We start from the raw sequence: 17691 nt of genomic DNA, 5'->3' as shown, positions 1-17691 counted from the left end.
CGACATAAAAGCGATAGGGAGATAACAATCAGCCAACAATTCGATTTGAAAAGAGTAAGAAGATTAAATACTTTAAAAGCCCTTCGCCACCACCTAGAGTTTATAGGTCAAGGTGATTGGCCGAACTGCTTTCTGTTCAACGTGGAAAGTGCGATTCTGTTGAAGATAATTACTACAAGTCAATCAGATTGTCCAGATGGAGAATTCCTTTAAGATTGTACAAGAACTGCAGAACATAAATAAATTTTGTGATATTGACAATTTTGCAGATGAATTATTCGAAATCATTTTTCTTAATTTATTGCGCTTGGAACATACTTAGTAAAGAATAAACAAAAAAAACATACGAAACAGCTTATGATGAATCCATTAAATTGAAGCCTCATGAAATGGGTTAGATAGAATAGTTTCAGAAACACGAAACTTATACGTACTACAAAAAATAAGAAACTTGTTGCTTAGTGTTAAATAGTGTACAATCTATGTTCGCCATAATGGCTACCTATTTCTACTTTTATAATTTTTTACTAATAGTATCAATCCACCAGTGAAAGGAAACAGTTGCAATTAAATTTTAACACTTATATATGTATACCTAGAAAATAGTAAATTGGCTAAATTTTGCTTCTGATACTTTAGGCTTTCGGTGGCATTATAGCTATAATAACTATTGTATTATGAAAGTGGATTGCTTTCCGTTTGTAACTTGCTGCTGTGTGCACCGGGTAGAAAAAGAGTGCTTTTTTATTTGCCTTTTCTTAATTTGAACCCGCATTCAGTGCATATCGTTTGTTAGGCGATGTGATTTGTAAGAACAACAAAAAAACACTATAATAATCTCAATCTCATGCAGATGCTGGTACCAATTGGCCATCTTCAAATGTACACCTAAACGTGGTGAGACTACTCCTTCATTTGGTTTGTAAATAAATTCGAAATATCACCTCATACCTTCACGCCTATATTTGTTTTAACACAATCCGTATGATTTGCGATGATGCGCGTAAGATTTCTTTGCTAACATCATTATAAATTGACCTAATCCTTTTCAGCAGTAATATGCAAATACGCATTCAAAAATCAATCTTCCCTAGTTAAATAGAAAAAAAACATATCATTTCAACATGTGAAAATAAGAATCTCACTCACATCTATTATTGTTTGCACTGGTAGTAAAAGCCCGTAATTTTCAAACTCAAATCGATGGCGTTGATGTGGAAAGTGCCGAACCGGTCGATGAAGCCGCTTTGTCCAGACTGAGCCGAACGTCCTTATCGTTTAAAAACTCGTGCTGATTCGTCTGCTCGTAACGATTCTCGATGTTAATCTGCTGCAGCAGTGCTGCTTGCGATTCACGGGCTCCAACTAAAAATACACTCTCCTAGATGGGTGGAAAACATGTAAAACATTATTGGGAGTTGAAGAATATATTTGCTATACTGTGGACTGTATTTCCTTCTACCGAGAAACTCGATCGTCGATTTATCAAAGGCTTTTAAAAGGTTTCCTAGTTGTTGCTCTTTTCTTGTGAATGTTCACTATAGCTAGATGCGTTGCTTACAAGTACAAACATTAAATATATAATAGATATCTTCTACATCCTCGGGACATCCACGGACACATATCACTGTCACGTACTACAGCACTACACGTACTAACGCAATTTCATCAATAAATAACACATGGTGCAAACGGAACTTAAATAAAAAAAATCATTTTGAAACACGGAAACAGCACATAAACGTCCCGAGCAAAACATTACACGAGAAGAACCACGACACAGGTTGCAATAAGAAGGCAGCTTCGGTCCAGACAAATAATGTAGATATGTTGTAAACTGGACACAGTACTAACGACAGGACAAACAGTATATGTATAACAGAAAAAAAACACTCGACGGTACAGGGATTTTCCTAAAACAATGACCACAACCACGGGTGCAGGGACTTCACGTTAGTAAGAGCTTAATATAGGGTTTATTGCTTTTTAGCTTCAACAGCGGGTTGTTGCGATACCGTAACACCCTCGGAACTGTTCACACTAACAGCACCATCACCCTCCACCTGCAATGATAGCGCATTAGGGAGAGATAAAGAGAAGAAAGAAATGAACATGTACATCGCACGTTCTGTGAGTGAAATCTATGAGCAATGAACAGCGCGTCCGGTGTATGAATAATGGCCAAAGATATTTGGAACGGGAAATAACAACATGGCATTACAAACAATAGACAAACACGAAAGTACGTACGCATGTGCTGGAGGAAAGACGAGAAAAGTTTTCTCGTTCTGTATGAATTTCAAGATTTCTTTGTTTATCTTAGCGAAATACAGAAGGAAAAATAATAAGCAACAATCAATGAGCGACAATTCAGACAATTAAATGACAGCAATACTTACAGGATTTAATACAGTCATTTTACTGACCATTATATATCATAAATTACAACAGAAAGCTTTAAAGGCGAAATTTTAATAAAAATTTGAACATGGGGTTTCTGTGAATAGTTACACAAATCGCGAATGAGGTCCTCATTAAATTTGACAAATTTATTTAATGGCCTAACATTATGCTTGATCAAGTCCTAAATACTATAAAAACCATTCTGTACATATAACAATACAACATTCTAAAAGTAAATACGTACAATACAAGCATACACAAGGGACGAGTACTGACAAACACAACAAGCGACAATAAAACAAAAAAACAGACATACAAAAGAAAACAGCAAGCAACTTCTTTTTTTAGCAATCAAATTAAGCCAATAAATGGAATATCGGAGAAGCGTCGAGGAGAAATGAACGATCGACTTAGCAAAGTTAGCTAGAGCTCGTGCATCGGAGGCGAAGCGAAATACTGTCTGACATGGACATCGTACTTCAACCGGTGTCTTTAAATGGTGGTGACCCGAATGAATGTCTACTTACCTTCACCGCTTTGTCAGAGTAAATGTCCATCTTATCGTAGATGATTGCATGGATACCGAGGCTCTTTAAATGCTTTATCGTATCCTTACAATTATTGTCATCACCCCAGCAAAATATGATCAACCCTTTCTCGGTCGCCAGATTCACCTGCAAACAGAAATCAGATCAGTAAACTGGTGACTGGTGACTGCTTCTTCTCGCTTACCTGTGTTTGATCGCGCAATAGATCCTCGGTATGTGCTACGATACCCAAAAGTTCCGATGCATATGCATTGCGCACGGCCATCTCGATCGAGTTGCAGCGCGGATCATGATAGCTCGGGTACCGGCTGGTAACGCCGAGCGTTAGGAACATTACCGGATAGAGGTTCTGCTTGAGGCGCAGCATCGTGCAGATATCGGCATCGAAGCACGAGAACACAATCCGCCGGTTGCCGGCTTTCGCTAACACCACGCGCAGTATGCAGTCGACGTACAGATTCGTATCGAATGTTAGCTCCGATTCCATCCGGCCATCCTTCAGTTTCTGTGACCACTTGACTTCGATGTTGAAGCCACAGTGTGGATCAATCTGATCGAGTGCTTCGGCCAGTTGGGGGAACGGTTGATGCTCCTCCAGATCTTCGTCGAAGAATTTGGCCTCACGGTTTCTACCTTCCACCACGTGGTAGACCTGTACCCGGGTGAAAGGGGTTTTTGAAGAGGTGGAATGGGGAGGGAGTTTGGATTTTATCAAGTGTTGGAATTGCGTGCCGTTAGCACAACGCTCATATAGATTTTTTTAGTTGATATCAAGTAGTGAATATTCTAAGTGATTGTGTTTTAAAACCGGCTATAAGTAGGGTTTTTGAAGACAATGCTTCCAAATTTGTATATCCATAATGGAGGTTAGAGTACGGAATATGCGTACTGCGAGCTAAATGTGGATGGCGTGGAAATGGAGTAACATTTACCTTTAGGTTCCTAAGCTGTTCTAGTGTCAGTTCGCGCATCGGAAGCTCCAACATATCGTTCGTTTCGAGTGTGGTTTTGCGCTTGAGCGATACATAGATGTCGAAATCGTGATAGATCACCGGTACCAAATCTTTGCTCAGTTGCACATCAAACTCCACCATATCGGCACCATGCGCGACCGCCTTCTTTAGCGACGCGATCGTGTTCTCACGGATCACATTGCCATCGCTCGCCTTGAAGCTAGTGCCGGATCCACGATGGCCCACGTCCAGCCCGGTCCAACGTTTGTTCCAGTATCGAATGTACGATCGCTCCAGGGTGCATCGTGAGGGCAAAAGCGGAGTTACCTTCAGGTATTCGATGCGCATCATACCGAGCGGACGATGTTTGCTAGCACACGTTACCGGCAGCTCTAGCACACCTTCGGATTTTTTCAGAAAATTCGGTAGAATGTAATGATAACCCAGATGGTACGGTGGTTCGTCTTCCTTCGATTTGGAACTGTACGTGTAGAGATCGACAAGGTAGGCCACATTCTCTGGCTCTGCTACGGTTACGTTGTAGATAAGAAAATCGTCCTTATGATACGGACAGCCGAACTGTGACTGTTGCTCATAGGAAACGTTCGGGTTGCGAAGCGAGGTCACCTCCGTGAAGGAGTACGTGGTCGCCGATTCTGCCCCATTCTCACGAGTATCGTTTGAAAGTGATTCTTCCAGCAACGAGGAAAGGTTTTGGGATTCTGCATTAATTCGTAAATTCATCGTTGTTATCTAGGAAGAAAACATAGAAGTAATTAATCACTATAGTACACTGTTCATTGTATTATACAGCAATTTAAGTAAAATTCTTACCTTCACATATAGCAACCGGTTCTTGATGCGTTCCTTGACCGAAAACGGATTATCGAAGAACTTAAACTGCATGATGGTTTCGGTGGTAAGCCAACCCTTGTCCAGCTTAATGTTACCATCGATATCACCAAGCGTGTCGATCTTTGGTTGTACCTGACCGGTATGTACTTCCTCGTCCGACAGATCGATCGGGACTTGCCGGGGAACGGTGTGAGTTTCGAAACGTCGCACGTGCACATTTCCACTGGTTGGATCGACCGAGCAGATCAGATAGCGATACTTCACAGAAGCATCGCGAGGTAATTCTGTCGCCAAACGCCAAATATTTCTATCACCATCTGAAGGGAAAATAAACAACAAGTTAAATGTTAAGGTTTTTTAAACTAATGCTATGTGTATTTTCTTTTCTACTATCTGATAACCACGATCTATTTAAACGGTTTGTAGATTAACGGAGAAGTATGTCACTTCGTTCAGCTCGTCATATGCATATTGTCACAATCAAATTACGCCTCTTCAAGTCGCGACTCGTGCTAAATTGAATCAAATTGTCCACATGCGGTTCAATTCACTGAGGGCATTGCGACAATCCACAAACCGGAAAAGAAGTGTTTTGATGAGGTATGCAACAAACGAAACCGTTTAAAAACGCAGTCGAAAGAGTTTTGTAAATTTTTGATCAACAGTATAGTTGTAGTGGGAGTTTTGTTCCAAGCGAATAAACCATTTTGCTGAGCTTGCAATTGATTTTAATACGCTTCCACGCAAGATAAATTTCCTGGTGCTGACAATGGTCAATAACTCTGTTGTTTTAAATCATTTCATTTAAAAGTTCGACGATGACCTTTACATTATTATATTGGAAATTAGTTTATTCAAGAGACTGCTTCCGCTAGAAACCAAATAATGGGTCTAAAACCAATAACTAACTATTTCATAAATGCGCTAAATAAACCCCCATTGGGACTAGTTGTTAAAATGGGTCACTACCGATTGTTGCCTCCATTAATATTCATCGTGAAAGAGGAAGCTGAACCTGTCACGAACCAAACAATGCAAAAAGAGCATTAAATGTGATGAACCTGTCTGGGGTGAAAGTATTATCCCGTCTGCAACAACTCCCCAACTTTTATTATTCTATTTATCAAGCACTGGTCCAATCGCAGAACAGGAAAATGGGACGTTGCAAATCAATTGTACTGTCGGTGAAGTGTAAACACATTCATCCTACACCCGATGCGACAGACAACACCTCCACTTCCACCCTTATTTTACAGTTGGGGGAGAATTCAACCCATGGTCAATGGTCAATCAAACACAGCGTAGACGATGTGATTTGCCGCTCATTCCAATTTGCAAAAGAGGTGGAAGTCGATCCACACACGTGTGGAATGGTAGAAGGACTCTCTCGTACACTCATGTCGTGACGGAGATTTGATCTTGAACTTCCATGAATGATTAACACGTGGATACAGATGTCAATGAACTGGAGTTGTGGTCCGAAGCGGTGAATTAGCTCTGCTAGTAGAAGCTGTTAATTTTCTATGTGATATTTGAATTTTAACATTGGGTAAAGTTATTTTTTTTAACTCCAAAATGTTTCTCATTTCCCCTCGTTCGTAAAACAGCTTTCTTCTTCCATCTGCGAGGTACTTTGGGGCTACGGTACGAGAATACAGCTTCTTAAACCTTCCCTTCCTAAACCACTTTTTTGCGGCTTACGATCAAAGCTCTCAACTTATTCGAAACCTGCAACTTTAGCCATATGCCAAAAAGTGGTTTTAAAACTCTCCTCTTGACTGCAACTCTCCATCGGGATGTACACGAGATGTGCTGTACACAAATCTGGTTTAGAATAAAAGACCTAAGCGAATTCTTGTGACAAACTGATAATATAACAGGGTATTTCCCAACAGCACACTGTCTCGTATAGAAATGACCGGCACAAAGAAAGGCGTGCAAATCCAAACATAAAACACCACAGGGCTAATGGACAGCATTTCGAGAAGTGACAACAAATAAACATAAAACTACTATTATGAATCGGGGAATTCCCACAAAGTGCGATAATACAACCACATTTGTACATGATCGTCATAGATCATCTGTACATCTGTACATCCCGCAAGATTCCGCCTGGCATCTTAATGGAACTGTTAGTAGAAGAATTCCCCCAACAGCGATTAAGTTCTCTCCCTCGTGCTCTCTTCCCCTATCTCTTTCTGTCCTGATGTACTCCAAAGACACAAATCGCATCTTTGCAACAGATTAAATCCGCGAACGCACGTATTGGTGGGCTTTGCGATTTCCTCTCAGTTTTCGGTATATTCGTGAAACCGTAAGATTATCAAGCCCAACACAGAACCGGTCCCACCAGTAGGGCAAAGCAACATTGATAATCTTGCGGGTATTTTGTTTGTCGTGTAGTTTTGCGTACCGTAGTGTGCTGCTGGTTTGCATGTTAGTTGCACGGTATACAATGAGGTGGTTAGTTCGTTCGATCGTGTCCTTCTCGCTGGTACTGGTGGCGGTCGGCGAATCGTTAAACAGTGGCGATGCGTGCAAAACGCCATCCGGTACGGCGGGAATCTGTGAACCGGTGAGAAACTGTTCGTATGTGCGAAAGATCCTGCAAAGTCCGGACTTTTCGCACTACGATACAGAATACCTGGAAACGCTAAAATGCGGCGCAATGAAGATCCCCATGCGGAGTAGACCTCTTCCCTTGGTAAGTATATGAAAGCGCACATACCAAATGACAAACAATAAACTCCCGCGTGTCTGCTATAGCTGTGTTGTCCAAAGTTCGACAATTTACGTAGCTGTGGAGCTCAGAACATTGGTAATCGGATCTATTTCGGTGAGGAAACTGAACGAGGTGCACATCCTTGGGCTGGCCTGCTGTTTTATGATGTTGGTAGAAATCGGACCTTACCTAAGTGTGGTGGTTCCCTCGTTACGGAACGGTATGTGATAACGGCTGCACACTGTACCGTAGACAAACCGAACTGGAAGCTGTGAGTTAACTGGCGTTAGCATGTATGAGTGTCGCTTCACACCGGACATAACTAACGCAAAATTCCTACAACCTTCAGACTGTACGTGCGTTTCAATGAGTTCAATACGAGCAGCACGGATAACTGTACTACATTGGAGGACACTGATGAAGTCATCTGCCGGGAGGATTATGCGGTGGAGTCGATCGTACCGCACCCCGAGTACAACATGCACAACAACGCGCGCCCCAACGATATCTGCATCCTACGGCTCGCTACCGATGTCACGTTTAACGAGTACATACTTCCTCTCTGTTTGCCGTTCGATCTCGACATCCAAAACTTACCGGTTGCGGACGAAATGTTCACAGTGACCGGTTGGGGAGAAACAGAAGACAGTAAGCATGTCACTTTTAGGATTACTGAAGTGGTTTACTAAAATTTTGTGTATTTTGTTGCATAGGAAGACCCAGTGATGTACAGCTACACGTAGACCTACCGGGATTGGACAATAGTGAGTGCAATTCGGTGTACGCCATAGCGAACGTCACCCTCACGGATAGCCAGCTGTGCATTGGTGGATTGAACGGTTCTGATTCTTGTCGAGGTGATTCCGGTGGACCATTAATGCGAAATGTTGCCGGGATTTGGCATCTTGTCGGGGTCGTTAGTTTTGGTGCAAGGTTTTGTGGAACGAAAAATTTGCCCGGCGTGTACACAAATGTAGCGAAATATTTGGACTGGATGGAAACCGTTATGTTCGTGGAGCAGTACTTGTAAACACGATCGTAAATAAAAAGTGTATTCTTACTGCTTTTTGCAAACAACATTTTCAAACGTGTACGGAATTATAGTAGTTGTGTTCAGGGTCTTAGGATTTCTTTCACCGTTCAGAATGCGTTCACACGATGAATTCATTTCAACTTGGAACTGTTGCCTTTCTTTTTTGTCCTTGTGAACAGTTTAAAAATATTTTACGGGTCAGCAGCATATTATGTAACATGAAAGACCTCATCATTCCTCCGCAATAAATTGAGGTTAATGTATACTTAGCTGACAGAGCTTTTCTAGTGTATCAAGATTCAGGGGCAGGGGCCCGCAAACTTGTTAGATGGCGGGCCGCTTTGAGTGGAATAACGACAGCTGAGGGCCAATCTCGGGATCTCTCGGGAGGCTGTAGTTTGGAGACCCCTGCTCTAGAGCATGAAATGTTACAAAAACTTAAAACCCTAGATCATTGATCATCGTTTGAACTTACCGCTTTCTGGATGCAGTTGGACACACTGTTCCGAGTCCCAATTACCCAGGGATTCACAACTGCCCGTAATGGCAATGGTTTCATCCTTCAGTAAATCGTACGTTACTAGCACACGGAACGTGTACCGTCGGTCACCGGCCGGGGTTGGTTGCTTTGGTTTTTTCACGGACGATTCTGTTTTCTGCGATGTGGACGAAGATGTGTCCTTCGCATCGCCATTTTCTTCTAAAAACCACCAACGCTGCATCCTATTTTTGGTGTGTGTGCTATTTTCAGTAAAAAGAACTGCAACGAAAAATAACATTTAGTAAAATAAAGCCTATTGACACAAAAAATATATAAATTGTTCAATCAGTTTGCGTCAAGTCGAGCAAACGAGTCTACCTCACGCGGGACAACGCTTTACAGCAGCTGATAGGACTGAATGATTGCTATAACAGCTCGCTGATAAAAGCCTGGTGGGATGAACGACCGGATGGACCTGGTGAAGGCTATACAGACATGACAGATGATGGTGCCAGAAAACGATTTTTCACTTCCGGGAGAAACGGTTTGCGGGAAATCGATTGCAAGTGGAGGCAAACCCGGCTAGAATTGCGGTGGTATGACAGTTTTGTCCTTTGGACAGTCGTGTTGTCACGTCCATAGTACATTATTTGATACGAAACAACCAGTGGGTGCTGATAAATGCACAAACCGAAGTATCTCGCGTACGTCGACGATGTCCGTCACGTGTAATAATGTTATCAACGTGGAACAAACCAACGACACATCTCGTTATTCCGAAAGAATTAATCTCATTGTACGGCCATAGGCTCATTACACCTTTGCCGAGCGTTGGCAACAGCCGAATGGGTTATTACAATTACCTGCTCATGAAGTGATCTTATACGAAAGACTCACTATCAGGCAAGATATCGTGCAATAAACAATCGATAGTCCATTACCAGCCAAAGCCAATGGGGCGTGGAGCATTGCCAGTTTGATCATGACACACTTTTATTGACTGATGTACCGTGACCTATACCAGGCAGCCAGGTAACGTGTTTTGACGGATGATCCTAAGCTTTCACAATGCAACCTTGCTAAAAACTACTTCTAAATTTAGCTTGCCTTATTTCATCTCCTTCCCAAAACTTGTGGACACTTGTGAGTTGTTAATTGTACCCGGACGAACGAAAAGAAAATCGCGCTGGTAGAGGGGAGCTGTTTTTGGCCATTCAACCTGAGAAGCAGGAAGTGCATACCAGCCTGTTGGTGAGCCAAGTGTGTGGCCCAAGCGTGTGCCCCTTTTGGCGCGCGAAGTGTAAACAGTGCCGCCGTCTTCGTCGGCAGCATGTACCACTTAAGTCACGTGACAATCAGCGGTATGCCTTCGACGACTGCGATCGATCGAAGATCGGGGTGTGATCATGCGCTCAGCAACGAATAATTCGACAAACCGGTTCCGATCAAAACATTCACTTTCTCCACCCAGTACCCCGAAGGCGTACCGATAAAGGCTCCCGTCTACGCGTTACATTCCGAGTGAAGTAAATTACCGCAACGTCCGTTGGTACATTTTACGGCTCTCGTCCAAAGTATCGCGCCATTCCGTTGTATCAGACGTCTTAGAATTAGACGATGCAGACTGCACATCCTTCCACAGGAACGAATTTTCTGTTTTGCACAAGCAAAACACAGTCACAGAAGCGCAATCAAGCAGTGCTTGAACACATGGATAATTAATGCTTCTTTATAGAAAGTTACCATAGAGCTGCATCAAAATTGCGTAACTCACAAAACTATTTTCGGCTCTCAATCTCAACCTTGAAATAAGTACTGAGTAAAAGGGGAATTTATTCATTTTTACGCATTAGAAAATAACCCAAAAAAGGGAAAAATTAATCGCCCTTCCTGTGTAACGCTTACCTTCTTTGGTGCCCTTTACGATACGGAAGACGTTCGAAGATTTGCGCAATGGATAATCCTTTGTTTATGTTTTTCCGTTGCTTCGCATGCACTGCTCTGCTTCGATAAGAATATGCAGTCTTAGCACAGAATAAAAAACACACCCAACACAACGCTTCTTTGTTGCTGCTTATAATTTGGTTCACTCTAATAACACAGCGAGCACGCGAAGGAAAAAAATGGCTGCAAATGAAAAACGGCACACTTTGATGGTCGAACTTTTAACAGCAGGCAGAAAACAACTGCACAACACGGACACGGGGAGCGGAATTGAGAAAACACTTTTCCTCTTGATGCGATGGTGCGACTGATACTACGCTACTACTGACGCGAAAACACAAAAACCCGTGGGAAGCATTTGCTTGTGATTATCTTTCACCACACAACCGTGACGTGTCGTTTTCGCGTGAACAATTAAAATCAACACATTTCGCACTGCTTTGGATGGATTTTTCCTTGTCCACTGTATCGGGGTGGCGAGTGTTTACGGTACGGAATGATAGATTAGAACACTATCTAAATAACGGCTACCCACCGATAATAGTTGCATCTGAAACTATCTTGTACACAATCCGACTAAATTTGTAACCATCGCTCTCAAAAAGGGAGCGTTTTTGTGCTGCGATAATTCACAGAGCAAAAACACGATGGAACCTCACGCGACAATGATTTACAGAACAATAGAGGGAAAATAAACACAACCAAAAGACTGGGCCTCTGGGGGGATATCGCACAGCTGACAACACAGCAACACAGCTGACACGGTGTCTACCGTGTGTGGTTGAGTACTTGATGAAGGTTTCCGAAAATAGCCGAAGTTTGACAGATTAAAACTTCATCTCGTAGGTATCCATTATTCTCTTTCTCGTTCTTTTATTTTTATTGTAGAAGACGTACCTATTTCGTGGTAAATTAGCGTGTTCTTGATGATCTGTGAATAGTTCACAGTTCGGTGTAACATAATGCCGTTATAGTAGCATAAAAGCAAGTGTTTTACTCAATGTGTTTGTGTAGTGTGGTGTTGTTTTAATGAATCCCTTCATTTCTTCTTCGCTGAGTGGCATGTGAACAAAAATCCATCCCACCCCCACCACCAGTAGCTGCGAGGCGTAAATATTTTTGCAATTTACATGATCACCACCTTCGTGCGGCGTAAAGTACACAGCTACAGACAGGTCCCAAATGTTACGGAATTCTGATGTCATCCGCGAATTTTCAACGAACATCCGGTTCGATTGATGGTTTTGTGTTTATTGTTTATGCTAGTGGTGCTGTTGTTGCTGGGCAATGCAGTATAATGCTGCATGGTTAATTTGCTTTTGAAGGTGTATGCATTGGTGCTCTCGCGTTGTGTGGTGTCGTCTATCCGTACCAGTGCGGCCGTGTGTCTGTGTGCTGCTGGAAGATTGTTTGGAATTGATTGAGTTGGCGCTGGGTCATAGTTGGGTATCGTCGTCTTCGTCTCGGTGGTCATCGCTGGTCGGAGCTTTTATGCGCATAATAAACGAGAAGTGTCCACGGGAGTGTAGTAAACCGTGAGGGGTCAACGTCGGATCGCCACAAGTGTTCGGTGCATATGTGTATTTATGAGTTGGTGGTCAGCACAGTCATCAACGGCTGTAAAGTGCGCTCAGCACCCCGGAACGCGAACGTGAGGTGAATATTGCGATCAAACACGGGTTAAGCACGGCGAAGCATAATTCTCCCGTCGAGGCCATCCGCGTTTGTTCATGGTTCAGTGCTTTGCAGCATAAACAATTCGAACGTTGTCTCAGTGCGCGAGCGAAAACAGCATAAGACGCATCTGGCGAACAAAGAAATTAGGCGAGAAAGTAAGTAACATCATAGCAGTCCAGGATGACGAACATGAGACCGCCGAGTAAAAACATACTGCTAAAAGTGGTCATTCTAGGTAGGTTTCGGATGGGAAAAGTCCCATAAATCATTATCGACCTAACAGCGAGGAGGCTCCTAATGGTTGTTTTCATTTTAACCCAATCTGATGTACTTCTAGGCGACGGGAATGTTGGCAAAAGCTGTCTAATGAATCGCTTCGTCTCGAACTACTTCGATGCAAACAGCTTTCATACGATCGGTGTGGAATTTCTAAACAAAGACATACAGGTGGACCAGGAACGGTTTACACTGCAGGTGAGCGATACCTCGTGTTTTTGCTGCTGAGAATGATAGTTTTCCTACGCAATTGCTAGGCTCGGGAAGGTAGCGGAGATGCAGCATTTGTTGGCAGGAAGATAATTGAACAAACGCGACAAACCTTGCGCTTGTACGAAGCAATCCTAATGTACGAATGCGTTGCTGACTGATGTGTGGTGTATTGGAGTTCCATGGTCCACTTAGACACACACCCAAACGGGCAAAGCAAACAAACAAGCTCGACAAATTAACGAAAGCTTATCGCGGCGGTGTGTTGGAGCAGAGATGGTGACGCAGGATTACGATGAGAGAGGTTGCGTTTGGTTGGGTCGCGACCATTGTCTGTGACCGGGCTCATTCGGACGCGTACATCGTAGCTTTAGTATGATTTTATCATCATCCTAGCAGATGCTTTCGTTTGTTCGGCGGGCTCGAAACAAGGTGACCACCATTTGGGTGTTTAAATAATGGTCATCAACAGATGGCAATGGTGGTTCGGCTTCATGAATCATGCATTGTTTACGAAAGCGAGGGATTTAAGGGATTTAAGGCCAGTTTCTGTTTGTGCAGCTGGTGGCAATTGAAAGTAACTTTTTGCTACACGAAACACTTTTTTCAGGTGTAAAGAAAATGTAATGCGGATTGTATAATGATTGGGAAAACTTTATTCTAAGCAGCTTATTGCTATCAATTTTTTTTGCCGGAAGTCTTTTCCTACTGCTTATCTTACCGCTTATCGATAATGGTGTGTTGGGAATTTTGATTCAAGGGACTCGTTTGTTAAAATATGCAATTTGAAAACGTTAAGTACCTTTCGTTCACAAAACTCATTTCGTTTAGCAAGTCGTAAAAGTTTCCTGTAACGTTAATACAAAATTCAAAGCGCATTTCTTTCATTCGATAGTTTTTGGCCGTAAGCAAACGTGACCCAAATGTTAACTGCTTGTAACTGGGAAGAAGGAAATCCGAACCGAGTTCGTCCGGTCTGTAAAAATGTCTTTTCGTACAGGCGCGAATAGCATGTTCCCGGGCAATTAAAATATTTCGCCCGTAAGAGGTACACGGTGTATGCATGTAGTGGTCTTTTTATGATTGCTGGTTTAGAATTTATTCTTCACAAGAAATATTACCTTAGAAGGAATGAAGAAGAAAGGAACTTTGGCGATCGATTTAATTTCAACGGCAGCTTAAATGTGCATGTTACAAATAAATGCGCTATTTTGTTGTTGTTTACACTACGGTTGTGTTACTAGGGGGAATTTTCATCTTCTCTCTATCGGCTGCTGTAATGTAAAATATAACTCCATTGTTGATGTCAATATTAAAAAGGTGCTGGACGGATTATTGATTAGCAGGTTGGCCATGACACATCGTTGTTGTGGGGGATGCATTCACAATTCAATCACAGCGGGAGCTTTATTTTGTTTGCACATTATATTAACAGTGATTGAGTCAAACCACACAAATGGTGTGGAAATGCGTAAATACATTCCTCTCGAAAACATTTAGTTACGCATAATTATTAGTTTCTGAAGGTGTAATATGGTGAAAAATAGCATAACATTAACGCTTCATATGTTTTTGTACTTTTAGATTTGGGACACAGCCGGCCAGGAACGGTTTCGTGCGCTAAGGACACCGTTTTACCGTGGTACCGATATCTGCCTGCTTACGTACGCGATCAACGATCGGGTCAGCTTCCGGGCGTTAGCCAGCTGGCGCGATGAATTCCTTCGATACTACGACGTCAACCCGGACCACTTTCCGTTTGTGGTCGTTGGCACAAAGAATGATTTGCCACCGGCTCAACGGGAAGTTTCACCCGAAGAAGTATCGCAGTGGTGCCAGGAACATCACATAACCGCATACATAGAAACATCGGCCAAATCGTCAGAAAACGTTGCGACCGCTTTCGCGCTGGCCGTACAGCAGTTTCGAAAGTTCGAACGATCTACCGAACGAGAATTACATGCCCAGGGCCACGATACGATCGATTTGATGAAAAGTGTTAATTTGACTGCAAATCGTAATCGGTTCTGTTGTGCCGGAATTGGCCGTCCAACGGCAGCTACGATGCAGGACGATGACGATTACCCACACTGAGAGGGCAACGGCTCGTGTCGTAAGAGTTAGAGGTTTAAAAATTATGTGATAAGAGGTTCTGGTCTGGGATTAGAGAAGATAGAATCAACAAATGGACCGTGTGTCCTCTACTCTCAGAGTGAAGGACAGTGTATATTTGAGAAGTAGGAACATGGGTAGAAAAACAACGTAATCTGCACCCAAAATGTGTCCTTTTACAGGAAAAGGATTAGCTTTGGTGCACCGCAATTAGCACCACTTTTGGTGAACGTCTTGGAGTTCAGAGCGATCTTTCTCTGTACTGAGAGAATTTTCTTTTGTAAAAGGATTTTTTTTACAGATTTTAGTCTCTATATGCAAAAACAGGTTTTCAACTATTGAAACATTAACTAAACAACACTAGCTACGTTGTGATTGTCCATTTGCTACATGCTAGTTACAGTTCTTTACGCATCACTGGTGTGTTTGTGTGCTTATTTAAAACTTCAGCTGGCTGAGGTGATTTTAGCGTACGTTTCAACCGCAAACAAGTGTCACAAACATGGAAAGTGTGGAACACAATCGGTATGATTGTTGTCCGTTTTGTGAAGAGAAGTTCCCTTGGTTGAAGTTGCAAGGTAGTTGCTCTTTATGCATGGTTTTTTCTTTTAAAGCTCTTCAACGCCTGGTATTCGTTTTACAAGACTCATGATTTTGTTACAATGATTTTAATTATTTATTTTCTGCCTTATGAGTGTGCTTTAAGGGACAGATAGGTTTCAAAGGATAGTTTCAAATAACTTTTTGGTTTTGATGAAGTATCAGTTCTCATAATCTTTTAGACTCAACGTGTCGTTGGCCTACCTTAATATGGTTTGCTAGATAGTTGGTATAATCGATTTTATCTGAATTTTCTATAAATGCTTAGGATTTGGCATAATGAAATTCGGTATTTGTGATAAATCAAACTTGAACGGACTGGATAGTGAATGGTTAATTTAAATGATCAAATTTACCAGTTTAATGTAGCAATCATAATTTTCCAAAGGCCGTTCTTGCATAACTCCCTAGTAGTACTGGGAAGGAAATGCAATTTATTCCTTAACTTATACTCTAGCCGGTTGGGCGATGCTGTCATATAAGGCGGACTTCTCTACATTAAGTCTTGTACCTATCACCCAAACGAGTTTCCACCTGCATCATATTGAGATCGGATTGCGAAATTGTCGGAGTAATTATTCGTAAACGATACAAATGATTTCTCAGTGTACATTTGGGCTTCATTAATGCTGTGCTAAAAAACTATATATACTTTATGCATAAAGTACATTTCCCCCTCTCGCTCCCTCCTTATATTCGTCGGGGAGTGTTTCCTTTTTTGATTAGAGCTTTTACTGTTTCTCGAACGGAACAGTCGTCGTTTTCGTAATTCCATACATTTTCCTTCAGTTGCTAATTCCTACAATGTATTGCATACTTTTAGGCGCGTACATCAACATGTTTTGCAATTTAAAATATTTTTGGATTTAAAAAAAAATCTTTAATTAAAACATCCGGGTGCTGATAAATTTGTAATGGTTTTCAATAGTTGTGTTTAATGATTTTTTTTTTAACATCATTGCAATTTTTTAAGGTCCATTAACAACTATATTTATCTTTACCGTGCGTGCGATTTAAGGTTGCCAGTTGTGGTTGTGTGCTTTTCGTTTTTCGTTCTACACACTATTTAATTATCTTTTACAATAGGTTAAAAGGACCTGCAAACAAACTAATATTTCGTACCTGATAAATCTGAACACTCAGCCGAGATTGCGTCACTCTTTATGCCAGAGTTTTTCTTTTCTGTTTTATCTACTCACATGGAAAGCTTTACACCGTAGCAACAACGAAACACAATGCATGCATCATATCTATAGCGATTTTATGGTCCCGTTAAAAGTTTTTTAATTTATACATATATTTTCCCGAGACCCCCTATAGAAACTGAAACGTAAATTTGGATTAGCGTTAAAATAGTGATGTTCTTTTTTACATATTTAATACATTCCGTTTGCCCGTTTTCCGTCTTTGTAAAATAATTCTATTTTAATGTATTGAGTCAGTCGGTCGCATGGCTTCCCAAAACGTATGGTGCATTTGCATAGAGATGCTTTTATTGCGCGCTTAGAAAACCCTGTGAATTCATCAAAACGTGGGACATGGAATCGAACTAGATAGAGTGAGAGATTTTCTGTTTGTTTAGTAATTAGACGAGGGCAATAAGTGAAAAGACAGTGCAAAAAGGCGCGCGCGGTGTCTGGTGGGTAGGATTTACGAAAAGCATAGTAGTAGCAAGGAGATGTAAGACAGAACAGAGATGTGAAACGCTATTTTGTAATAAGCATATTAAACCAGTGCAATCTGTAGCTTTGTACAGTCACGCACATACACACTTGTATAATAAAGCAAATTAAAAAGAAAAACATACCATAAAATAAGTTATTTCTAAATTTCTGGACATGTAATGCATGCATTAAAAATGTCAGCTGTGGAAC

At 41.7% G+C, this 17691-nt stretch overlaps 3 protein-coding genes across 4 annotated transcripts; 2 read left to right on the top strand and 1 right to left on the bottom strand.

The window, feature by feature from the left end:
• Positions 1-284: 284 nt before the first annotated feature.
• LOC125760738 (glycerophosphocholine phosphodiesterase GPCPD1) lies at positions 285-11660 on the bottom strand. 2 transcript variants are annotated; one of them, XM_049421158.1, is made up of 7 exons: positions 10904-11660; positions 8993-9277; positions 4739-5076; positions 3884-4657; positions 3136-3603; positions 2931-3077; positions 285-1381 (listed from the first exon to the last, which is right to left on the bottom strand). In XM_049421158.1, exons 2-7 carry the CDS (start codon positions 9237-9239, stop codon positions 1196-1198), a joined length of 2160 nt encoding a protein of 719 aa, XP_049277115.1. In that variant the 5' UTR covers positions 9240-9277; positions 10904-11660; the 3' UTR covers positions 285-1195. The 2 variants fall into 2 exon arrangements, with proteins under 2 accessions (XP_049277115.1, XP_049277114.1); XM_049421157.1 differs by lacking the exon at positions 10904-11660 and having other exon boundaries at positions 1268-2063.
• Positions 6947-8563, top strand: LOC125760742 (CLIP domain-containing serine protease B15-like). The gene is made up of 4 exons (XM_049421169.1): positions 6947-7466; positions 7529-7755; positions 7834-8132; positions 8198-8563. Exons 1-4 carry the CDS (start codon positions 7197-7199, stop codon positions 8512-8514), a joined length of 1113 nt encoding a protein of 370 aa, XP_049277126.1. The 5' UTR covers positions 6947-7196; the 3' UTR covers positions 8515-8563.
• Positions 11661-11785: 125 nt separating the features above from the next.
• LOC125760755 (ras-related protein Rab-9B) lies at positions 11786-17619 on the top strand. Its single transcript, XM_049421188.1, has 3 exons — positions 11786-12854; positions 12957-13093; positions 14690-17619. Exons 1-3 carry the CDS (start codon positions 12800-12802, stop codon positions 15197-15199), a joined length of 702 nt encoding a protein of 233 aa, XP_049277145.1. The 5' UTR covers positions 11786-12799; the 3' UTR covers positions 15200-17619.
• Positions 17620-17691: the final 72 nt, after the last annotated feature.

Source organism: Anopheles funestus, chromosome 2RL (genome assembly GCF_943734845.2).
Source record: "Anopheles funestus chromosome 2RL, idAnoFuneDA-416_04, whole genome shotgun sequence".
NCBI lineage: Eukaryota > Metazoa > Arthropoda > Insecta > Diptera > Culicidae > Anopheles > Anopheles funestus.
This window is presented reverse-complemented; position numbering and strand designations above follow the sequence as displayed.

Coding starts and splice junctions, on each gene's coding strand:
- LOC125760742 (XM_049421169.1), top strand. CDS start 7,197: ATGTTAGTTGCACGGTATACAATGAGGTGGTTAGTTCGTTCGATCGTG. Junction 7,467..7,528: donor GGAGTAGACCTCTTCCCTTG/GTAAGTATATGA, acceptor TGTCTGCTATAG/CTGTGTTGTCCAAAGTTCGA. Junction 8,133..8,197: donor TTGGGGAGAAACAGAAGACA/GTAAGCATGTCA, acceptor TTTGTTGCATAG/GAAGACCCAGTGATGTACAG.
- LOC125760738 (XM_049421158.1), bottom strand. CDS start 9,239: ATGCAGCGTTGGTGGTTTTTAGAAGAAAATGGCGATGCGAAGGACACA. Junction 4,658..4,738: donor ACCGGTTGCTATATGTGAAG/GTAAGAATTTTA, acceptor TTTTCTTCCTAG/ATAACAACGATGAATTTACG. Junction 3,604..3,883: donor AACAGCTTAGGAACCTAAAG/GTAAATGTTACT, acceptor ACCCGGGTACAG/GTCTACCACGTGGTGGAAGG.
- LOC125760755 (XM_049421188.1), top strand. CDS start 12,800: ATGACGAACATGAGACCGCCGAGTAAAAACATACTGCTAAAAGTGGTC. Junction 12,855..12,956: donor GCTAAAAGTGGTCATTCTAG/GTAGGTTTCGGA, acceptor ATGTACTTCTAG/GCGACGGGAATGTTGGCAAA. Junction 13,094..14,689: donor AGGAACGGTTTACACTGCAG/GTGAGCGATACC, acceptor TTGTACTTTTAG/ATTTGGGACACAGCCGGCCA.